The 26,410-nt window shown below is 31.2% G+C and overlaps 1 protein-coding gene and 1 long non-coding RNA gene across 2 annotated transcripts; both read right to left on the reverse strand.

The window, feature by feature from the left end:
* Positions 1–155: 155 nt before the first annotated feature.
* LOC145276380 (uncharacterized) lies at positions 156–23,120 on the reverse strand. Its single transcript, XR_013867952.1, has 3 exons — positions 22,878–23,120; positions 15,081–15,157; positions 156–208 (listed from the first exon to the last, which is right to left on the reverse strand). It is a non-coding gene; the product is annotated as an uncharacterized LOC145276380 (long non-coding RNA).
* A 2,303-nt stretch (positions 23,121–25,423) lies between these two features.
* LOC145276381 (uncharacterized) lies at positions 25,424–26,029 on the reverse strand. The gene has a single exon (XM_080127736.1). It carries the CDS (start codon positions 26,027–26,029, stop codon positions 25,424–25,426), a length of 606 nt encoding a protein of 201 aa, XP_079983862.1.
* Between the last annotated feature and the right edge of the window lie 381 nt (positions 26,030–26,410).

The raw sequence follows: 26,410 nt of genomic DNA on the forward strand, positions 1-26,410 counted from the left end.
AGTCTGACAGAATGACAAAATTATATTGCAAACCGATATATTAAACAAACGAACTTCAAAGAGACAAATGAACACATAAGTAAAAACAATTTGTATTAGAAAACATTTATTATTCCACGTCTTTTTTTACAGACCTGACGACTGAGGTTCGCTCTTAATAAAAATTGTTTTTTATAGTCTTGATTTTGACTTCCTTTTTCATAAAAAACTAAAAAAAAATCAAGAAAGAAAAGAAATTTAATTTTATTTTTTCATTAATTTCTTTCTGTGCAAAGCAATTCTTTCAAACTTACTCTGTTTCCAAAATGTTTTTATTTTATTCCCCTCCCCCTTCATTCATTTTCCTCCACATCCTGGCAAGTATTAAAATAAACCATTTATAATATTTATTTATGGATTTATTTACTTATCATTTCTTTTGTATCGGTAAATGAATTCCATTTAAAAAAAAAACTGTAAAAGTCACGTTAAAGGTGATTAAGTTGGAAAGTAAGTAAAAATTTACCCTTTTTACTTTTATACGATTTCTGATCACTTTGAAAAATATGTGTGTGTGTTTTAAAAATGTTTTTTAACTGCTATAATCTCATTTATATATATATATATATATATATATATATATATATATATAACAACGTGAGTATTCATATCGTGGGTTTGTATTACTGTACACATAGATTCGAAAAAATAGTCAAAAACAAATATATAAATAAATGTTATCAAAGGCAAGATAAGTTACTTTTCTACCTAACTGGATATATTTTTTGTGTTTTTATTCAATGTAATATATTTATTCAGCTCGAAAAACATACAGTGTTTACCGATGTGTTGGAAAATTCAAGATGGCGTCTCACACCCTCTTTAACACCGTAAGTTTGGGAAAAGGTGTTATAAATAAAAAACTATACAAAATACTATTAAAAACCCACCGAATATATGTCAACCTATGTCACGGTAACATATATTGAGCTAGTTTTTAACAGTATTTTAACAGGGCACATCGTAAAAACTGACCCGTTAATTTTCCTGAAGTAAAAACTATATAGTTTTTAAACTTTTAAAACTGTACATTATAAAAAGAAAACTGTTCGAGTGATTTTTTTTTTTTTTTTACATGGGTGTCACCACTTATCAAGGCCCAGAGGCCACTCAAGGATAAGGGTTAATAGGTATACATTAGTCATTGTGATTTTAGCATAGTAAACAGTGGGAATTTTGTAACTTGGATTACTTGAAAAAGAAAACTGTTCGAATGATTGAAAATGAAAACAAAATAACAATGTAAATATATTGATAAGAAAAAAAAAAAAACAAACAAAGTTTCCGTTTCAGGAACCCGAGTTTAATTTTATGTCGTAATCATTCAACTCGTTAGCGGTTTTATTCAGCGATTAGGGATAACCATACGACATATCTAATTACCAAAGCGATTTAAAAAAAATTTTTTTTTTTTTATTAAAACTAAACCTGTTTAGTTTTAATGAACCAATTTTTTTAAAGCCAACACTTTAGTTATTTTGAGAGCGTGCAACTGCACCCGAAAGGTTGATTAGGAAACTCCAAATCCTTTTATGACTCGAAAAAAAAAAAAAGGGCTTTTTATCGGCTTAAATGATAAACTAATGTTAAATATTAGTATTTAATATAATGAGATATCAATCTACACAATTTGCCATCGATTCTGAAATAAAATGAAATCCTGACATTGTGATCATTTTTGCAGGTGTTATGTGCCAAATATTGAAATAAGAATGTTTAAATTCAATTATTGTAATTTAAGTCTTTAATTTTAAAGTCGATTTTATTTATAAAATATCTTTTTAGAAATCAATCTCAAAAACAATCTGGACAATAAATCTCTTTTGTTATGGCTAAGTTTTTGTCAAGGGTAGAAATTATAATAGACAAATATTCATCCATGATGACATTTTACCGATTTCCTGGTTTACAGGTATTCTTGCTAAATTTCTTCGAAAGAATTGACATAAACAATACTTCAACTAAATACGTATATTTCATGCAATAATGACTTTTGTTTCTTCTGACTTTTCCTAAACTAAACATAAAACATCGGTTAGGGTTAGTTTAACATTCTGTAAAAGTACCTTCCGTTTTTTTGTTTTTTTTTGTACACCTGCAGAGAAGGTAAAAAACCGATAAAAACTGGATATATTTTTCGTGTTTTTATTCAATTTAACATGTTTATTCAGCTCGAAAAGAATACAGTGTTTACCGATGTGTTGGAAAATTCAAGATGGCGTCTCACACATTCTTTAACACCGTAAGTTTGGGAAAAGGTGTTATAAATAAAAAACTATACAAAATACTATTAGAAACCCGCCGAATATATGTCAACCTATGTCACGGTAACATATATTGAGCGAGTTTTTAACAGTATTTTAACCGGTTTTTTATTTATTACACCTTTTTCCAAACTTACCGTGTTAAAGAGAGAATCGGCCGCCATCTTGAATTTTCCAATACATCGGTAAACACTGTATGCTTTTCGAGCTGAATAAACATGTTAAATTGAATAAAAACACGAAAAATATATCCAGTTTGGTAGAAAAGTAATTTATCTTGCCTTTGATAACATTTATTTGTTATATATTTGTTTTTTTGGCAACTTATTCGAATCTATGTGTACAGTAATACAAACCCGAAATGAATTTAAGACCACGAGTGAAATGAGAAAATGAAGAAAATCACATTTACTGTGTGTGTTTACTGTTTATGTAAGTCAGCGGGTTTGGTTGCTATAACAACGTGACGGTAGTGAACGTGTGTGTGTGCGTTTCATGTAGTTTAGTTTCGTATAATAGTTTCGTATTTTTTTAATTTGTAAATAACAAGTTATTAAAAAATTAAACCCTTCCAAGATGGACAATAAATAAAGCCATAATATTTTATGGTAAAGGTAAGAGCGTAGAAATGATTGTTTTTTAGGAGATGTGATTATTGGATTAACCAATCAGAAATCGTCTGTGGCACACACATCTCTGTTTTTATAGATATATAGGTCGAGGTAATTAGTTAAAGAGATTTAATATAATGTGATATATAGATAGATAGATTAAATGTTAAATAGATTTTGTAAATAGTACAGTTGAAATGATTAGAATATTTCCAATATGTAATAAGGTCGAGGTAATTAGTTAAAGAGATCTAATATAATGTGATATGCAAATGAGCATAAGTCATTCGATATGGGGGTGGTTTGTAGAATAGTATATAAAGAAATTAGGCAAAGATTCTTATGTCTCCTATAACAGAAACATCCTAAAATGGGTTCTAATGTTTCTCTACCAGGAGAGATCTACCCTCTTACCTCCTTTATATTTCGTTGATGATGGAGAGCTGTACACACAGACAGAAACACACGAACCCTATTACTTTATAAAAATATAGATATACACACACACACAGCAACACATACAAACATATCTCAGTCTATTCATAGTTTGGAGTAAAGTTCTATTTCTTTAATTTTGTTGAGTCTTTTCAAACTATTTGCATGCTAATCTATTATAATAGTATTGAGACCGTCTATCTAGTTTATAAGTTCTGGTTTCAAAAATTCTGTGCATGCATAAATAAATGAAAACAAGCCATAAAAGCAATTTACAGATCATTTTCTTTCTTTCTACACTTCTAACATAAATAAATATGTGAAAATAATTTTTTTTAAACTGGTTTGCATTACAAATAAATAAAATCATTCCGTTTGTGTTTTACTTTTTATTTTAATTTAAAATAATAAAATACACAAATTATTTTTTTAATTTGTCAGTAGATGTTGAAACTAAAACACTAAATAAATTTTATATTTATGTATTACAAAAATAGAACATATAAAAAAATCATATTTACTTGCATCCTGACAAGGGCAAAGGTCAGATTGTGTGATTAAAGGTTCTTTTTTTTGCATTTAAAATATGCAAATAAAAATGCCGTTTATTTTTTTTTTTTTACATGGGCATTTTACGAATTGTTTTTTTTTTTCATATTTCATTTTTTTTGTTTTTTTCCATATTTAATTTATATTCCTTACATATCTTACTTTTTAAGAATTCTAATATAAACAAAACGATATAAAACCAAAGATAATAAAAACAATGTACATTTTTAGCATCCAAAATTGTTTAACACTTGGGCTACGATGGTATTTTTACACTCATTGCCTACGATGGGTGTGAATTCTTTTACATAACATAAAATCAAGTCTAGGGTCTTTGAAAAATAATTTTTTTTATCAAAAAAATGATTTTTTTTATGTAAAAGAAAAAAAACAAGAAAAAAATTACTTGATTAATTTACATGAAATCGAAAATCTAGGACTGTTTAAAAATGAATATATTGCAATATTTCTTTGGTATTGTTGTAGATTAATACCTTTCATTAACCCCCCCCCCCACCTCATCTGACCACCTCTCCAAAATATGCGATTTTACTTTTGTAGGCAATTACGTGTGAATACCTTAAAAAAAACTTTAATGAAACATAAACAAGTATTATTTTCAAATTTCATGTAAAATGATTCCCCATTTTGAGCCATTCTAGCGTTTTAGGGCAGTTAACAATTTTTTTTCTATTGGAGATAAATCCTGTGCGCCTTTTTTCTAAAGACGATTATGTGTGGTTTTAAGAGGGTCTTTGTGGAATTATAAGAGGGTGGGGAGGTTGCCACTCTGACTTTGGGTTAATGATAGAGCTAAGGAAAATTAGGTGTGAACACCCTGAAGACTTGATAGAAACAAAAAAAACAATTTTAGAATTTAGAGTGGGAGTTAGTTTCACATAAATTTAATATAAAATAATTCACCATTTTCAGACCATTCTAGCGTTTTAGGACAGTTGACTAATTTATTTTTTTATGGGTGATAAATGGTTCACTTTAAGGAAGGATTTTATTTTTAGACACTTATATGTAGCTTACCAAGGAACTTTGTTTGGTGAGGGGCTTGCCACTTAGTGTTATTGTTTGAGCTAAAGAAGGTTTTAAGAGGAGGAGGCTTGCCACTCGTATCTAGGGTTAAAGGGATTTTTTTTTGTTTTTTTTTAAGAAGGCGTTTGACCCACATATTTACTGGCTTTTGAAAATATTATGCCTTAGATTTTGGACATCAAATTACTTTTAAATATGAAATTTATTTTTGTTTGCTTGTCGTAATTCTTAAGGGGTGTGAAACTTAAAAATTACGACAAATAAACAAAAATAAATTTCATTTAAAACAAGTGACATCACTAACAGAAAACGTGACATTTTGAAAACTTATTAAGTATTTTTGCCCACTTATTTAAATATCAAAAAAAATTTTCTGCTAAAGCTAACAAATTGTTCACAAATTTTGATGAATTTGGTTTTATTTTCAATTACATTTCTTGTCCGAGTGACACATTATTTTGTTAAACTTTCCAGTTTAAGACGTAATTTTTTTTATTTCTCTACCTGGACTTCGGGCCAAGATCTCAGTGTAGTATTTTGATGCTACACTCCACCTTTTCTGTCCTATGTCAGTGAAAGAAAATCCTTCATGACTGAGGCAATTTTTACGTTTGTTTCTATCCAGATTGACCCTTTTGGGGAAGCTGGATTTTCCTCACATTAACTGACTTTGTGTATGACTGTCCTTGTGGGGAGGCAAGTAAATAGGAACTTAACTAGAAACTGAACACCTCCTACAAATATTTAAATATTGATTTTGCATTTATATATATATATATATATATATATATATATATATATATATATATATATATATAATTGGGTAGATTAATGTCCATTCGATTATAATCCGCTGAAAAAAATTGTAAAAAGACAAAAAAATATATATAGATTGGGAAGGGGGTGAGGTACTGCTCGCACATGTGAAGCAAAAACATCATATTTCACATTTTCGTTTTTTTTTGTTTTTTTTTAAACAAAAACACTGTTTAATTCACCGTTAAAAACTAATGTAATGGATAGAAGTGCACACGTTACATATTTGTTTTTCAACTATATTTTTTAAATTTGACTAAAAATAACGCCGGATTGCTTTAAAATTATATATTCTTATAACTGAATAACTCTAGTTAAGCTAATTATGTTCTGATAATATGAGCTCCAACTAAATATGTAAGAAAATATTTTTTATATTAATATTTTCAGTTTTTTTAATTTTTAATTCATTCTAGAATAAAAAACAAAACAAAGAAAAGTTTGTTTACAGTAAAGTAATATCAGCGATAGTAGCTGCTACTGCTTCTACAGATCGTTTTTAGATACTTTTTAAAAATAGAACGATTTTTCCAGATATCATGACTTTAAATTGCTCGGTACCACAAGAGAAAGCCGGTTACATTTTTATTTTTAACAGATAAATGTAGTAAAAAGATTTATTTAACAGTGGGTGTCCAAAGAAATTTTTTTTCAAAATTTTCTAAACTAGTCATGTTGAAGTCTTTTTTTTTAACACAACAAAAAAATGAGCTGTCAAAAGAATTTCGGACAATCGAATTTATTAAAAGTGATATCTCCTAGTTAATTTACAAATTTCATGACAAAATTCTTAAGAGAAACGCGGTACGATCATTTATAAATCGGGGGAGATCATTACAAAATCTTACCAAATGTCATTTTATGATGTTCAACATTTTTAGCACTTTATTTTCTTAAAACTCTTAAAATATTAATTTATTTGAAAGTATATTCATTTTCGAACAAAACAGTGGTATATTGAGGACTTACAGTGCTTTGGTTTTTAAAATATGACAATTTAAGCAGAACCCACTTGAAATCCATATTTATCCAAAGCGTTTCATTGTCCGTGTGTACTGCTATTAAAATTACTCTGATCAGCTTGCCCAGTTGTTGAAACCGTGTTAATAAAAAACTATTTAACTATCAGCACATAACATCTAACCTTTTTTTTATAAATGGAATATAACAAAAAGATCATACAATAACTTGTCAAAGGTAATAAAATTAACATTTCATAGATAACCAGTTGGTTAAGAAAAAAAATGAAGAAATTAAACCATTTCACTGTTTAATCCTATTTCAGTTTCAAGATAATTCCAGCCCATATAATCCCCCCCCCCCGGATTTTTTTCTTATGAACACCTCATAAAATTTAGGTAAAAACTAAGAGAAATCTACATTTTCAGCTATATTTGAATAAAGGAACCAATTTTTCCAGAGGGTTGATTTTGGTCCAGAAATAAGAAATCTGTGCATTATGACACTATTTTGGAATCCGGATATTTTGAAAAATTTGCAATTTTGGAGCTAAAAATAATACTCTTGGGCCTAAATTTCATCCAAATATGTTTTCAAGGGTGAGGAATCCAAAAATCATAGTTAAAAAGGCACCAAATAAAAGGACCAATTTGACAAATTTTATTGCATTAGATTCCGTAATAAAGACATTAAATTACTTGCAAATATTTATTAATACTTTAAAGATTATGCAAACAATAGACGTTTTAGCCTGTTAAAACAGGTAAAAGTTATAGCCGTTGACTTATTGATAAGTGCTTTATGCCATGCTTAGTAATGTAGTATTGTGGTGACTAATCTGTATTAGTTCAGCATTACAAGCGTATGCTGTATTTTTGTGGACATTGGCAAAATTACATAACTAATGAGCTTCAACAAGTCATATCTTTTTTATTTCTTGGTCATTTTTTTTAAAAGAATTATATTGATGAAAAGAGAATAAAATAAGCATTCCAATGATGTTAATTTATTTTTCTTTTATGCGTTCAATGAATTTATGCTCCAAGTTTAAAATGAAAAAAGACGGCAGCAAAAAGAAAAACTATTTTTTTAATGTTTTCATTTTATACGTTACGTTTGGATACATATGCGCGGGGTTAAATTTGATTGGATATGGCTGAAATTTTACAAAGAAGTCCATCTCTACTGGTGCTTAATTTTTATTTTTACGACCACAGGAAGCAAAGTTATGACCGAGCAAAGTTGACTAAGAATATTTCAAAATTGATAAGATAAATCAGCATATATCATCCAATTTCATATAGATAATAGTTTCAGAATTATTTTCATGTATAATATGCAAATATTTGATAATTATTAATTGTGCACAATTTTCTTTAAAATGTTATCTTTTATAGAAATTAAATCCGCTTACAGAAAAACGGTCGCTAAGCGTGTCATGTGATCTGACTAAAGTATTCTCTTCAAAACAGAAAACTGTCTTACTAGACTAGTCATTTTTTATTCGGAGTTCGTCAATTTAAAAGAATTATTTTCAAGTTTTTTAAATTTGATTTCCAAACAATACTATTTTGTTGTTTTTAACTTGTCTAAAAGCGTTAAAAAACAACAAAATGTACTAAGTACATGCGTTTAACTTCTTATTTGTACTTAAGGTAGAATTGTGTTTTTTTAGTGGTCAAAAAAATACATAACAAATAAAAGGTACTTGTGCACTTATGCTACCATGCTAAAATAATAACATTATTTAGAAACTCATTCTTAACATGTGGAAGGAAGGGTGTTTTTCGTTAACTATTCTGTACACTTCATCTAACAATTAAATAAAAAAGATATTGTGAAACTTGAATTTATTTTTAACTCATTGTCAAGATCATTTTTTCGAATTTGTAAAACAAACCCCCCCTTTTTTTTTAACTGAGGATATCTAAATAATAATAATAATAATTAGGCAATTTGTGATGCATTTTGTAAATTTTTACCTTGTTTCCACCTTAACATTTTTCTTTAAAATGACTACCTTTATAGGTTTTCGAGTATGCTGAAAACAAATATTGCATTTAAATTTCCCGCAAATAAGTAGTTTTCCACATATTAAGCAATGTCATTTCTTATGCTATTTCTGGTGACCATCTTGGTATGTGCATTTGTGCATAGTTTTTCGGGGTTGCGCTTGCGCGTACCAAGATGGCCACCAGCGATAACATAAGAAATGACATTGCTTAATATCCAGAAAACTATTTGCAGAAAATTTAAATGCGATATTCGTTTTTAGCATACCCTAAAATCTATAGAAGCAATCATTTTAAATGTTAAGGTGGAAACAAGGTAAAAAATTACCATTTCTTTGTTTACATAAAGTAATTTTCAGTAAAACAGCAGAATAGAAATGACAAAAATTACCATCAACTGGTGAATATATAGTTGTTGCTTATCAGGATTCCTGGTACTGTGAAAGTTACATCGAGGATTCATGTAGAGTATGATTTAAAATAGGGATATATTTTGGGCCAGATAGAGAGGATTTACAAAATTGAAAATTGGACTGATCCCAAAATGCATAAGTTCTGGTTAACTATGGGAATTTCCATCTTTTACTAGCAATACACATGAAAAAATTGAAATAGCTTAAAATATTTCAATATTGATATACATAGAAAGAGCTTGATGAGCTAAGAAAAAATCTTTTTAAATTTTTTAAATCCAATTAAAATTAAGGAAGTTATGACTATTTTTGTGCCTCACTCATTTGGATATTTTTCCCTCTTTAAGACCATATGCATTTCGTCACATTTTTTACACTACTTTTTCAGTAAAAATGTCATATCTTTGTTAAAACACAAGATTAAACAATGAAATTTACCATATAAGTGTATTTTTGTACAAGGAATCAGAATATGCGATTGAAAATCTCCAAAATTTCATGGTTTCCAAATAATCTGCAGTAAATGCACATAAATATGCTGCAATTCCTTAAAAATGGCATGTATCCATAAACAGAAAAAAAGTTGGAAAACTCAAAGTTGAATTGTAATGTGCTTTATGTACAAAAAACTTAAATCTAAACATAAGACCATTTAAAAATGAATATATTGCAATATTTCTTTGGTATTATTGTAGATTAACACCTTTTGTTTAACCCCACCCAACCCCTTCTGACCACCCCTCCAAAATGTGATTCTACCTTTTTAGGCAATTATGTATGAGATGCCATGAAAAACTTTAATGAAAGATAAACAAATTATTTTAGAATTTAATGTAAAATAATTCCCCATTACAAGTCATTCTAGCGTTTTAGGGCAGTTAACTGTTTTTTTTCTATGGGAGATAAATCATGTATGCTTTATTCTTTTTTTTTTTTAAGATGATTATGTGTGGTTTTAAGACAGTTTCTATGCAATGAGAATATGGGGAGGGTTGTCATTCGGACTTTGAATAAATTGTAGGGCTAAGGAAAATTATGTGTGAGCATACTGAAGACTTGACAGAAACAGCAAAAACAATATTAGAGGGTAGGGTGCGGTTAGCTTCACAAAAATTTAATGTAAAATAATTCACCATTTCCAGGCCATTCTAACATTTTAGGACAGTTAACCAATTTATTTTTATGGGAAATAAATCATGTGCATTTTTCTTTAAGGAAGGATCTATTTTTTCTTTGTTTGTTTTAGAGGCTTGTATGTGGCTTAGAGAGGTATTTTGTTGAGGGGGGGCCTTGCCACTCGAACTTAGTGTTATTGTTAGGGTTAAAGAGTGTTTTAGGAGGAGACCTGCCACTCATAACTGGGGTTAGAGGTGAGGTTAAGAGAGCTTTTTTTCAAAGAGAGCGTTCATCACTCATATTTACTGTTAGTGGTTCATAATTATTGGCTTTTGAAAATGTTATGGATTAAATTTGGAATATCACATTACTATTAAATATGAAAACTTATGTCCAAAAAAAAAAAAGAAGATAAATATGTATATATAAACAAATAAATGTTATGCAAAGCAAGATAAGTTACTTTTCTACCTAACTGAATAAGTTTTTACTGTTTTTATTTAATGTAAAATATTTATTCAGTTCGAAAAGTAGGTAATATTCAGCGCTACTCGAAAAGAAAATATGGCCGCAATTTCTATTTACATTTTTCGAGTCTTGATAATCACTTCAAAATAAGAAATAAAGCAAAATGGTGAATGAAATCCACCCAATAAATGTCACGGTAACATTTATTGGGTGGGTTTCATTCACCATTTTGTTTCATTTCTTATTTTGAAATCTTTGTTGAGACTTCAAAAATGTTTATGGCCACTTTTCTTGTTCTATGGTAGGGCTCGCTCAACACTACTACTAGTACTACTACACTAAAAAAAAAAAAAAGTATCCAGTTAGGTAGAAAAGTAACTTATCTTGCCTTTGATAAAATTTGTTTTTGACAACTTTTTCGTACCCTGTGGATTGGAATACAAACTGTTACTTCATTTTTGTTTTGTTGTCTTAACTGCAAAATGCTGTTTCCATTTCAAATAAATATCTTACAGAAAGTTTATATATATATATATATATATGTATTCCGACAGGTAAATAAGTCAGCAAATGTTATATTTAGTTTTAATTTAATAAGAAGCTATGTTACGAAATTTTGAAGAAAATTCCATAAATTTGTTGATTTCTATTTTCGAGGTTGAAGGCCGTTTATACTACGCTGGAGCAGGTCGTAAAAATACCTTTCGCTTAGTAAGTAGAAAAAAATAACGAAATAAAAAGCTTCCTAATTGTTTGTTTGATGTGTTTTCTAACTGCTTTTAAAATTTCAAGAATATTGGTATAGATTTTCAAGGTTTGTTATTATTAAAATAAATTTTGAAGGTTTGTATTATTAAAATTTCAAGAATATTGATATAGATTTTGAAGGTTTGTATAGATTCGAAAAAGTTGTCAAAAAAACAAATATATAACAAATAAATGTCATCAAAAGCAAGATAAGTTACTTTTCTACCTAACTGGATAATTTTTTAGTGTTTTTATTTGATGTATCATGTTTATTCAGCTCGAAAAACAGTGTTTACCGATGTATTGAAAAATTTTAAATGGTGCCCGATTCTCTCTTGAAAGGTAAGTTTGGGGAAAAGAGTTAAAAATAAAAAACTAGACAAAATACTATTAGAAACTCGCTCAATATATGTTACCGTTATATAGGCTGACATATATTCGGTGGGTTTTTAACAGTATTTTGTATAGTTTTTATTTTTAACTCCTTTTCTCAAACTTACCGTGTCAAACAGAGAGTCGGGCCGGGCGCCATTTTTAATTTTCCAATACATCGGTAAACACTGTATGTTTTTTGAGCTGAATAAACATGTTACATTAAATAAAAACACTAAAAAATATCCAGTTAGGTAGAAAAGTAACTTATCTTACCTTTGATAACATTTATTTGGTTTATATTTATTTTTTGACAACTTTTTTGAATCTATGTGTATAGTAATACAAACGAGATTTTCATACATCTTTTGATTTTGGAAAAACATTTGTGGCTGTTCTCAGTAAAACATTGTTTTAATTCGCTGTTCAAAACTAATGCAATGAATAAAAGTGTATGCAAGCTATATATCTACAAAAGTTTTTGTTTTTTTAACCATGTTTTTAAATTTGACTAGAAATGTGAGAAATTGCAATGCTGAATTGGTTGGGATTGTTATTATACATTCTGAAAACTGAATAGTTCTAAACTAATGTTAATCTGATAACAAAATAGCTCTAATTAAACATATCAGCACATTTATATTCATATTTTCATGTTTTTCTTAATTCGTTTGTGAATAAAAATGAAAGAATGCGTGTTGTTACACTGTGCTATTGCTAATGCTAATACTTCATTTGTCCACTTGAGAAATAGAAACGTTTTTTTTCGGGTAGGTCCTTTTAAATTATCAATTACCGCGGTCTTACTCAACATACAATAATACTTTTAATTGATAAAGATAGTAAAAAGACTGATTTACTTACTAGTGGGTGTCCGAAGAAATTTTTTTTTTAAATGTTCGATACTCGTCATATTAAAGTCTTATTTTTAACATGACAAAAAAAAGAAGTGGTCAAAAATATTTCAGACACTTGACAGTATTAAGATTAACACCTCTTCTGCTTCCCAAATTTCATGACGCAATTCTTCATACAATCACGGTACGGGCCTTTAGAAGTCAGTGGGGTCTTTACAAAACCTTATCGAAAAACCCATTTTATAACGTTCACATTTTTATCACTTTATTTGCTTAAAAATCTTAAAATATATAATGTACATTAATTAATTCATTTGAAAGTATATTCATTTCCGAACAAGACAGTAGTAATTTGAAAACTTAAAGTGCATTGGTTTAAAAAATATGGCTATTTTAGTAGAACTAACTTGAAATCTGTGATTATCCAACGCGTTTTTTTCGTCCGTGCGTATTACTACTTTTACAGAAATTCAAAATCTATATGAAAAATAGGGTTTGTATAACTGTACACAGTAGCTATATATCTACAAATAACACAATGTTATCAAAAGCAAGATAAGTTACTTTTCTACCTAACTGGATAATTTTCTAGTGTTTTTATTTAATGTAACATGTTTATTCAGCTTGAAAAACACAGTGTTTACCGATGTATTGGAAAATTCAAAATGGCGCCCGACTCTCTCTTTAACACGGTAAGTTTAGGAAAAGGAGTTGAAAATAAAAAAATATACAAAATACCATTAAAAACCTGCCGGATATATGTCAGCCTATGTCACGGTAACATATATTGAGCAAGTTTCTAACAGTATTTTGTCTAGTTTTTTTTTTATTTATAACTCCTTTTCCCAAACTTACCGTGTCAAAGAGAAAGTCGAGCGCTATTTTGAATTTTCCAATACATCGGTAAACACTGTATGATTTCGAGCTGAATAAACAGGTTACATTAAATAAAAACACTAAAAACATATCCAGTTAGGTAGAAAAGTAACTTATCTTGCCTTTGATAACATTTATTTGTTATATATTTGTTTTTTGACAACTTTTTCAAATCTATGTGTACAGTAAAACAAACCTTAAAAATTTTCTTTGATTTATTTCTGAGATTAATTCATACCTACTCAATCCCACCATTTTTCCAGTGACCTTGGCAACAGATTTGATGTATGTGTTCCATTTCAGATCGGGAGTAAAGGTCAAGCACAGAAGCTTGTCAAAACATGGAGCTTCCCCAAGACGAGAGCTATTAATGATGGGGATTAGAGCGTTGATGATATAAAGATAGGAGCTTGGTTTTAGATGCATTAAAAATAACCAGCCACTTTTTCCCCATTGTACTATGTGCTCAAGATCAAAGGAGAGAGAATCAGAGAGAACTTGGTCATTTATTGCCTTTGATGTGTTGCCATAGACAGTAGTGTCGTCAGCATAAATGTCTACGAATGATCTAAGTATCTGTTTTGGGAGATCATTGATGTAGATCAAGAAGAGAGTTGGGCCAAGGATGGACCTCTGAGGGACTCCAGCATTAATACTGGGAGCTTCTGATTTCTGCCCATCAACCACAGCTCTTATTCTTGATCCATTTATGTAATTGTTAAAAATATTTTCTTTCTGTCACAAGACAAAGACATTTATACTCATTATTACATAACTAGGTCTAACACATACTGAGCCAACAGGTCACGGGTAGTCTAGTATCTTTATAAAGTTTGATAAAATTCTGACAATCCAACAATGTGTTTTGACATCTTATACATATACATCACCTTCCAATAAATATTTGTGGTTTGAATGTGGCTTATATGAAGACAGTTCAATATTACTTGTGTATTTTCATGATTTCAATCTGCCATTGTAGTTGCTATTTGTTTGTAATCAATTTCTTAATAGTGGTTCCATAATTTGTATACAGTATTTTGGAATTTGACAATTTTTTTTTGTTGTTTTTACTCCAGAGTTTTGTCATTATTAGAATGCCTGGTTCCACTTCTCATAGAAGTAGAGCAACAAAACTTGGCACAGTTAATCTTTCTCTACATAGGATCCACTCAGAGCCCTATCCGACAGAGCGATCATATAAAAAAAAATGAAATTAAAATTTACCATTTTTTAAAATCTTTATATATTGAACAAATATTGATCATAACAGATATAGAAAGAAAATCAGTATAACAAAACAATAATTTGCATTAAAAAATATTGTTTGTATCAGATTTCAGTTTTTCAGACTGTCTGTTTCTATATTATCTTATATACTTTCTAGTTATAATTTGTTGCTGAAAGCAAATATGAAGATAAAAGCACAAAGCATAAAAAAACCCAAACAAAACAAAATCTCAAACAAATTTCAAGTCAATATAAATATAATACTTACTCTGTTCACTTGGCATATTGGCATATGCCGATTGCTGAAGCGGCCATGCTCCCCATGGATTCGCCCACATGTTTTCACTAATGTGTAAAGAAAAACAAAGAGCATTAAGATATTTAAAATACATTTACAATGTGCAAATTAATATTACGATATTTTCTCTCCAATTTATTGATAAATACTTTACATATAAATTTAATCTTTTTCATTAATCCCAAGCTATGTTAGAGGTTATAATTAGATTCTTGTTTCCACTTGACACGATCATAGGCTGGGTCTGAGTAAAGGTTGGTTCTACAGAGATCTTTGTGCTCATCTCATCATTGGCTTCAGTTGTTTTCCAGTGACTTCTCCTGCAAAGATGAGTTTCATGACAGTGTCGTCGTTGGCACATACCCAAATCATCTGAGTCACCATTCCCACCTCTTGACCTCAATCAGTGCAATGCAGTAGCACTTTCGGATATCCTTGTGGCAGATGCAGTAAAAAAAATATAATTCCAGACATCCAACAGAACATTTTCGTTTCCATAATGATGAATATTCACTTTGCCTTCTTCATTGCGGCTAAGCAATAAGCAGTATAAAGCAATGCGTCTCAAAACATCCGATAGATCTTTGACTTTAGACTGTCACTAATCTTGATGAGAGAGGAAAAAAATTTATAGGAGTATAGATATAATATTTATAATATTATATCTATACTCCTATAAATTTTTTTTTTTTTTTGATATTCATATGAAAAACTCTTTCTATTTGTTTAAAAAGAAAATACAACTTTCTTATATATGGGTCATGGAATTGCATTCATCCGCAAAAAGATCTAGCTAATTTGCATATTCTTTTAACCATTCATTTTAATTAATTCCCTATTAGTTTTTTTGGTTTTCTTATGGGATGATCATCTTTAGTTAAGTATTACATGTAATTATTTAAATGCAGATATTCTACAGGATTTATATTTGCATAAAAAGGTTATAGTACACACAAACCTCTTTCTATATTTATGTATGCGTATATATATTTGTTTAAAAAATTTTGCCTACCAAACTCCTGTCAGTTTTTGGTCTACAGACATGAAACTTACTATATAGAGTATTTGAACCTATGCAAAACTTTATACTTGGGTTTTAGCCGGTAAAAATTGGTGCAAAAGTGTGAAAATTAAGAAAATGGAATTTGCCAGATGATAGTTGAATGATGGTATTATGAATATGAATGCATAGCATAATAGCTATTGGTTTATGTTTAATTTTTAGCCTTGCAGTAAACATGTCTTCATAGGTTAGGTATTAACATAAAAGGAAAAAGTAAATTGTAAGCTAAACGTTTTGGTTTTGATTCTTGATGGTGGGGCAGGAGTCATTTTTTTTTTTACTTTTTAAATCATTATTATAGTATTCAATATAATATTAATAATAACATCTGGGCAGGAGCTGCTAGAAAGGACTTGTCCTGCCTTGATAGAGTTCAAAATAGACTTCGTAGCCTCGTAGGAGATGTCCTTTTCTCTTCGCTGCAACCTCTATCTCACAGAAGAGATGTTGCGAGTTTGTCTCTGATGTATCGTTATTTTCATGGAAAGTGTTCGACTGAGCTTCAATCTATGGTCCCCCCTCGCCAAACTTTCACAAGAAACACTCGTCTAGCTGTAAACACTATCAATAATTTCACCCACTCTTTATCTGTGCCTAAACCTAAACGTAGATTCCATGAACAAAGCTTCTTTCTTAGAACTGCACGCCTGTGGAATTGTCTTCCGTTTTCCTGCTTTCCGGCTGACTACAATATGGTTGTGTTGAAGTCTAACGTAAATAAGTTCTTGATGAGCCGTTCCATATAAGTTATCAAATTTACCAAATTTTCATTACTAATGATTACTATATTGTCCAATTTCTACTGTACACTCTTTAACCCTTACCCTTGAGTGGCCTCTGGGCCTTGATAATGTGGTGATGCCTATGTAAAAAAAAAATAAATAAATAAAAAAAAAAAAATAAAAAAAATAATAATAAATACAAATTCTACATTAATCAAAATATCAAGTTTAAGCAGATTTTATGACCGGGCAATGCCGGGCGGCCTGCTAGTAAATAACTAAATCAGCCCCCCCCCCTCCCCACCTCTTTGCTAAAAATCTTTTAGACCTTAATTAACTAGTCCACCACCTCGCATAAGCAAATCTTCTCTCTAACAAACAGTATGGATTCAGGCAATGTCGTTCTACTGCAAATATTTTAACAGTCATCTCTGAACGAATATATCATGTACTGGATAAGGCGGGCGAAGCCAAGGCTGTACTCTTTGACAAAGTCTGGCATGAAGAGCTGCTAATGAAAATTAAATTCTACAGTATAACTGGATGTACACTAAATATAATTAGATCCTTCTTCGACAATAAGACCATCCAGGTTGTCATTGATGGACGTATATCCAACATAAGACTAATGTGGGAGTGCTTCAGGGGTTGACTCTTGGACCACTATTATTCCTGATATTCATAAACGACCTCCCTGATAATATTGTGTCCGAGATAGGTATATTTGCTGATGATACAACACTCTATAACATGCATGAGGGAAGAATCATTAGAAAATGACCTCCAGACTGTAGTGGAATGGTGACGCAAATGAATGGTGACATTTAATGCTAGTAAGACTAATAAGCTGCTCTCCTTTAACAATTACAAGACACCTCTCCAACCACCGATATCCATGACAAATAACTACTTGAGAATTCTTCCTTCAAACTCCTCAGCTTAACATTTGCAGAAAATATGAACTGGAACAAATACATTGAGGACATTGCGAAGGCTGCTGCAAAGAAGGTGAGTTCCCTCTATCGAGCTAGAAGACCACATCTGAGCTGGTGCATCTACCACTAGCCACTCCTTCTTGGTTTTCAGTCTAATAGGTCTGATTTTGTCAACTAAGCTTCAATCTCTGTCCTATCGCCGCAATGTTGCATCACTGTGCCTGTCTTACAAATATTTTAATGGAATGTGCTCTGATGAACTTGTTGCACTTGAATCCCCTTGACATACATTTCCCCTACAAACCTACTTAGCAACAAAACCTCACCCCTTCATTGTTGAAGTTCCTTAAACACCAGAAAACTTTCTATTTTAATAGTTTCTTCCCTCAACCAGCTAAACTTTGGAATTCCCTTCCTGCTACCTGCTTCCCTGGCCATACTGATATGCAGAAGTTTAAATGTAACATAAACCAACATCTTGTTAATCTTTCCCAGGCATGGTTTCAAATGGTAGCCCCATATGTCCAAGTGGTGATATACCTTGTTATGGGTGAATTTGAGTAAATAAAAAAATAAAAAAATAAATTCAAATTTGCTTACAAAGACTCATTTGATCAGATTTTCACTCTCCAAAGAATACTTGAACATTGCTGATGCTACCAGCAAAAGATCATTGTCTGCTTCATTAATTTTGCTGCTGTATATGACTGTTAATTATGGAGCCCTTTGGAAGATCATGCATGCCAATGGCATGCCCCCAAAACTGCTGGACTTCTTTGATATTTAATCTGGTGTCTGATATGCATTCTCTCGCCTATGCTCTTCAATTACGTCATCGACTGGATCAAATTGAATGCCTTAGCCAACTTATGGTGTAAATCAGGTTTACAAATATTGGATTTCGACTACACTGACGATGTCACCAAATTGGGTAAAAGCTTTGCTGAGATTCAATTGGCCACTGACAAGATGCAATCTTTCCTTTCAAAGATTGGCATGAAGATAAACACTGATAAGTCAAAGTTGCTGACGACAGGTCTCCTAAATAAAAAACAGCTTGTCATCCTAGACAGAGAAACCCTTGAAAAAGTTGATCAGTTCTAGTATCTTGGCGCCATCATACACCACAATTGGCCAAGAAAAGGAAGACATCTTCAACCACATCAACAATGCTCATACAGCCTTTGCTCGTGGCTCTGATCTCGAAAAGAAATAATGCTGAACACCAAAGTTAAGATTTACCAGGCCCTTGTCCACAACATTCTTCTTTATGGCTGCAAGACTTGGCCTACGTGGGTAAATGACCTATGCAAACTGGAGATATTTTACCATCACTGCCCATGCCGCATCCTCTATATCTGCTGGCAACAGTTTATCTCCAATAGTAAAGTTTGCACTCATTGCAAGATCCACTCCCTTCAAAAATCTCTAAGTTAGAAGAAACATTGCGGTAGCCAATTCAAAACCTAGTTCAGGACGCTGAACTGATTCCGAGCCCTCATCTTTACAGGGTCCGTCACTAGAACTGTAAATAGTTAGCACTCGTAATAGAAGCAGCCTTGGATTGCTGTGTCTGGTCAGCCAGTGTTCGGGGCATGGTAAACTTGTTGGAAAAAGCAAGCTTAGCACACCCAGGGTGAATGCTGGAACTATGACAATGACTCCCTATATATACACAATTTTAATTCCAACCTGCAAATTAAGGAACTCAATAAATTAAACCTATTATATAACTGGTTTATAATGCATTTCAGAAAGGAAGATTGGTGTAAACAATGTTAATGCATGTCTCAGAACATTTATACAAGGTTGAGGTAAAATCACCCAGTCCTTTTTTCATCATCCAGCCAAACATACATGCTTATCATCAGGAAGCTACAGAGAGAAATGAACACATGCAACTATAGGCAATATTTAATCAAGAAGAAACATTTGTCATAAGCATTTTCCAGGAGAAATTTCTAGTATAAATAAGATGTGTAATCAGTTTTAAAGGTAGGCTTCAATCTGATGAGCTCAGAGGAAGATTAAATCTGGACATTATAGAAAGATGCATACAGAAAAGGAAGCTTTAATGGTATGTTCATGTTTAAAGAATTAAAAGGTTAATAAATGTCTGAGGGTTTTTCCAAAAGTAAAGCTTCCATTTTTTTTTTTTTTTTACTCAAAAAGTGGAAAAGCTAGGAAAACAGAAATGGTACCATTAAAATGAGTGACCTTTTATGGTTCAGAATTGTTTCTGGACCATACTTTGTAATGCGAAGATCATTCCAAAAATAAAGCCTTCTATTTTTTTTACGGGAATGGTACCATTAAAACGATTGACCTTTTGTGCCCCAGAATTTATTTTTTTACATAATAACCATCATTCTCAATATTAGGAATTCAATGACACATTTCTGCTTCTAATGCACCTCCATAATAGGGATTGTTTTCTTAGAGTCTCTCACTGTCTATATCTGCAACAGAGATTAAACTTTCAGGTCATGATAACAATGCAATTTGCATTCATCATAACAATGCAATTTGCATTCCCTTCTAATCTAAAATTCTAAAAGGGTGGAATAAAAATAGGCGGGATTATCTTCAGAACACCTCTCATAGATCTATTGAAGTAGCAGGGTAGTCTATAAAGGAAGATTAAGGAAAACCAGGGAGGAATTAATAAGGAAGAACCTGGCCAGAGATCGGTTACTTCAAAAGTGATTTTTTTCAAAACTATATAATCATGTAAAATGTTAAACTGAATCTGATAATGGTGTTCAATTTTAAATAGAAATTTAAAGTAAACCTTTCAAGTTCTCGGGTTCACAGTTGCAATCAAAATGGTTTCTCTCAGTGATATTAAAGTTTTTTTTTATACAAGGTCATTATGCAGAGGAAAACAACTCCATCTTACTAAAAGATTCGTTCAATTTTCATCTCATAATTTTGGACGCTAAAACCAACAATATTTTTATTAAGTCAAAACATCAAAAACGAAAGCTTCAACGGTTATTTTTTAATGTAACAAAGTTAACATCAATGATACAAAACGTAGTCTTTACGCAACTATTAAAAGAATCGTTTTTGTTTTCATGTCACAATTTACGATGCTAAAAACCAACAATATTTCCATTAGATGAAAACATTTGAAAAAGAAAGTTGCGGAAACTTTTTTTTTCGACTACATTACAAAAAATGAAAATGCAACAATAGTTGTAGAGGAATTATTTTTCATCTCATAATTTAGGATGCTAAAACCAACGATCTTTTTATTAAGTCGAAACATTAAAAAAAAAAAAGCTGCAGCGTTTGTTGTTTTTTTTTTAATGTAACAAAGTTGATAAAATTAATAATACAAAACGTAGTTTTTATGCGACTATTAAAAGAATCGTTTCTGTTTTCATATCAAAATTTATGACGCTAAAACCAATAGTATTTTCATTAGATGAAAACATTTGAAAAAGAAAGTTGCAGCCACTTTTCTTTTTTCAACTACATTTTTAATAAAAAGTAAATAATATGGTGAGGTTCTAATAAAAAAAATTTTACGTCAAAGCTTTCTTATTTTGATGTTTTGATTTAATAAAAATATTGTTAATTTTAGCGTCCAAAATTATGAGATGAAAAAGATGAATGAATCTCTTAGTGAGATGGCGTTGTCTTCCTCTGCACAATGACCTTGTATAAAAAAAGCGCCGCCACAACACCACCCGCCCCTCCACCGCCCTCTAATGTAAACAGAATTTTTTGTGAAATATTAAACTGCAGAAGCACCTGTTAACAAGTTCTATAATGAAAACAACGAAAACAAAAGTATGTTTTTGTAAACTTACTGACAGCATAGTTAGCGTCCTAAATTATGAGATGAAAAAAAAAAATGAACGAATCTCTTAGTAAAACAAAACCAGCGCCAGTTTTCGGGGGTGCTGAACACAAATATCACAGTTAAATTTGTTTTAGGATATGAAGAAATTACTAGGTGGTCAGAAAGTGGGTGCTCATTTAATGTTAAATTTATATAGGAAAGTGATCCCCCACTTTTTGAAAAAGTAATTTCGGGTTTAAAAAGTTGTCACAAAACAAATATAGAAATTTTTTCATATCACGAAAACTATTTATCTCCTCCAAATTTAAATGTGATATTCGTTTTCAGCACCACCGAAGAAAACCTATAAAAGTCGTCATTTTAAAGTTTTTTGAGGAGTTGGAAAGAAACTTGACACTGGCTAATTTAGTCGTTTTTATTTAATGTAAGCTTGAAAAAACAACAAATCTGAGAATTAAAATGAACAAATTTCCAACCATAATCAGGATATAATGCTATAATGACAATTTAAGAGTTTAGTGAAATGAAATATTTTCAATTTATAGGAATGTTTGAACGTGAAAGTTACGCAGACAGTATTTCAACGAAGTTTAATCATGACCAGATTTAGTTGAAATAAAATAACTTTTAACATACACAATTAATTTGACTGAATATTTTTACATAATGGATACAATCATCGCCGCTTTTATCGCATTGAAGCAGTAATATTTGCATTGACATTTTTCTTACGCACACTTTTTAAGGATAAATAAACAAAAGCCGTTACTCGATTTAAGATCCACAACCGATAAAAATATTTAGACATTAAGTGAACGACTTTTTATTTTTGCTGCGATGGAGCAACAAAGACTGCAACTAACATTAAATAATATATTTATTATTTTACACATAACCTTTATTTTCATCAGAACTCATTTTTTTTATTTATATTGTGTTTATTTTTAGTATTTTAAAAGCTTTGCAATATTTGATCAAATATTAGTACAACTGAAAATATTGAAACATTAAAAGTATTTTAGTACTCACAGAAAAACTGCTACATTTATATACCATGAAAAATCAATATTAATCAAGAAAGTTTTACAAAAGTGCATGGAATAAAAATTATTTTTTTAATATTGTTTCCATTTATTATAATGCATAAAATAAAATAAAAAAACAACGATGCACTTTTTAATGTTGTTTATCAGCAACCATTTCGGTTTTCAAGTACAATTGCTCGAAAAATCTCACCTCGCCAATTTTAGTCAGGGAAGACTACCTGAAATATTTGATGGACGTCTCTTTCTTTTCAGGGTAAAATAGAGGATTTTTTTATGAAATTACCAAGAAATCTGATGTAAATACCAAAATAGTTATGAATAGTTTAAGAATAGTGTAGAAACATTTTCTCTTAATTGCTTATTGTAACATGTAATGGAGTTCAAACAGTATGCAGTCGGGTAAAAAGACGGTGTGATTTAAAGGAAGTGACGTTTTTTCCTGTCAGGCCCAGTAACAACTTCCGGTAGCATTTTTTTTTTTTTTTTTTAATTTTTTTAGTATCTCGGAGATATTTTGTAAATATTTAATATATTCTGAATTAAATATTTAATTTATTCTATATATTCTGAAATTCTGAATTAAATATTTGGGTTTGTTTTACTGTAAACATAGATTCGAAAAAGTTGTCACAAAACAAGTATATAACAAATAAATGTTATCAAAGGCAAGATGACTTACTTTTCTACCTAACTGGATATGTTTTTAGGGTATTTTTTTAGAGGTCCACCTCCACAATTTTCTTTTCAATGACAACTTAGATATTTTTTTGACGATGCTGACTACGAAAATTGCATTGAAATTTTGCAGAAATAATTAGTTATCGAGATATAAAAAGTTGTATTATGCATTTTATTTTTTGGCGGCCATCTTTTTTATGCGCGTGCAATGTCAGTCATAGATGAGTAGATTTGTTTATGGCTCGCGTGCAATAATCGTGCATACGTATGTGTGAATAAGTGTGTTTCGTCATGCTGGTGAAAGGAAGTAGCAATGAAGATGTTGACAAGAAAAAAGAAAATGAGAACCAGTTCACTCAGCGTTTATATATTTTTTTGAGAGGCTCCCAAGCAAGCTGGGAAAAAGGTTTGGAAATTAAGTCTTTGAGCGTTGATGTACGTTTTTGTCACGTGGTATGCTTCCGACTATGTCTGCTGAACAAAACACGTTTTAAGTTTTCTTCCCTGCAGATTTTGTGTGGGCATATTTTGTGAAATCTTTGCACCTCTGAAATTTATTAATTTCTTTTATTACGTGTAATTGGATTTTTATTTATTTATTTATTTATTTAAACAAGAAATGAATGCAATTTTAAATGTGTTTAACTGCACAAACACTCCCACCAGATTAGAAAAGATATAAATATTTTTCAATATTTAATGTATTCCTTCAAATGTTTCGGCCAGTGGGCTCTCCCACCGATTTTTGTTGTAGGTTTGGCGTTCGTATCTTTTTCTGCTGCACTCCCTTGTTTCATGGGAGTTTATTTTGATGAAGAAATGGTCTGAGGATATTCTTCAATATACGCTGGTTTAATTCAGTCAATTGCGATGTTATCTTTCCTTTCTTTTTGCAGGACAGTAAAATATTTTTTACACCTGTCCAAAAGTAATGGTCCTAAGTAATTTGGACAAAGTGGCTTGTTACTGCATCATTCCTGATAAATACATATTTGCGAATGTGAAGGTCGTTCAGAATATGTTTGTTTGTCAACCCTCTTGGTGGGTTTTTGCCATCTGATTACGAAATCATGAATCTGTGGGATAGGCTATCTATCCGGTCCGGTTTGCGCATTTAATCTCCTAAAATCGCTGCAAGGACGCCATGTTGTCACATCTGATTTTTGCACCATGTGTAAAAAAAAAGAAAACCAAGCGCTTTTGGACGGTCGGATAATTCCTTGCTGTAACATGCGTTGAAACTCGTCTTTCATGATCCTGTATTTATCTGGTTTCAAACGTCTGGGGGGTGGCGTAGATGGGTTGTCCATTCGTTTTGATATAATGCTTTGCATTATACTTAATAGTGTCCATGTCTTTGAATGGCTGAGAGGGTTGTGGATATTTTTGAAGTAGCTGATGAATGTAAATGTCTTCAGGTAAGACAGAACTGATTTTGGTCGACTGATATTTCATGATGATAATTTTTAAATCATGATATTTTTAATCATGGTATCTTTAATCATGATCTTCTTTTGATTGCCCGTTAGTGTGGGATTAGTCATGTCTACAGACAAATTGAATCTGGATAGAAAATCTGCTCCTAATATTGGCGTTGTCATGTTGGCTATGGTAAAAATCCATGAAAAATTCCGTCACATGCCGAGATTAATAATCAAGGATTTCTTTCTGTGAGTCGGTATTTTTGTGACATTAGCTGCTTGGAGGTGGTTAGACTGTGGCATAGTTTCTTGATTTTGCAATGGTGGTATCATGCTTATCTCCGCTCCAGTGTCTATTAAGAAGTTATATCCATGAGTGTTGTCACGAATATAAAATAGACAACTTTTTGTAGAAACTCCAGCAACAGTTGTCTCTACTGGTTGGAATGTCCATTTCTCTATTTCTTATTGTTAAAGTACAACATCTTGCTTCAGTACCAAGTTTTCCATGATATTAACAATATTCGCTCGTTCTCTTCCGTGTGTTGCTTCAACTTCTACTAAGGCTTCGTCTTCTATAGGTAGGTCATTTATTGAGTGAGTACCAATGGTCTGTCTGTAGCAAATCTTGTAACTGTCATAAAAGTTTTTCAATCATAGACTTGAGTTCATTAAATTCCTCGTCTTTTGTTTGTAGCGATTGTGATTGCACAGAGTTCATTTTGTGGTTCCGAATATTTTTTTGTATTTGGTCTGCCATGTCCGCTAGTTTTTCGGCTTTTGTTTCTTCTGCCGTGGGTGCAAGAATTTGTATTGTTGTATCGAGTAGTTTGTCCAACCATAGACTCTGCATAATGTTCTCGGACATTTTGTTGTCGCCCAATAATGTTCGCATATGCTGTAATGGTTGTGAGGAGGTACAATCTCCTAATTCAACCTGCGTGAAGAAATTGCCCAGCATTGCCTCATTGGATAAGCCAGCCTGTTTCAATATCACCTCCTTAAGCCAGCCGTATGGCTTGTCTTCTGGCATATTTTCCAGTAAATCCATCACCTTGTTGACGTTTGTTGGTAGCTTTTCAACTAAGCAACAATATTTGGTTCTCCACAACGTAATCTGTTTTGCATCGAAAAGTTCCTGGATTTGGACGAACCAGGACTTTATATTAGTGAGATTGAAGATATTCAGTGATAACATAGCCAGCGGTGTGGCAGTGCTGGCTGTGCATAGTAATTTCAACATCTGGTGCCGCTGGCAAGGGGTTACTGGCTGCTGACGGAGCGGACTTCACAGCTCGGCACACATGGGCCGATCTACCAGCTGTCGAAAAAGCTGACGCTTTTATAGTCATAAAGTGGGCGTAGTTGTGGGCAAAGAGAGTTTTAATCGCTGATTTGCGTTTTGCTTTTTAATTGTGTTTGTTTTTTGTGCTTTAACGCGTTGTAGGGAATCGTCCATTTGGTGCATGTATACATGCATTGTATCGATTTAGAGCTAAGAAAGTTGTGAATGTAATCTAGTCGGTGTTGTACTGGGCAGTGTTTTGTGAAATGATTATGTGTGTTTATATGGTGCCGGATTTGCGTTTGCTGTGATGTTTGTGTTTTGTATTTTGGTTTTTCT

Source organism: Euprymna scolopes, unplaced genomic scaffold (genome assembly GCF_053919585.1).
Source record: "Euprymna scolopes isolate OS-2025 unplaced genomic scaffold, ASM5391958v1 sca93, whole genome shotgun sequence".
Classification (NCBI taxonomy): Eukaryota; Metazoa; Mollusca; class Cephalopoda; order Sepiida; family Sepiolidae; genus Euprymna; species Euprymna scolopes.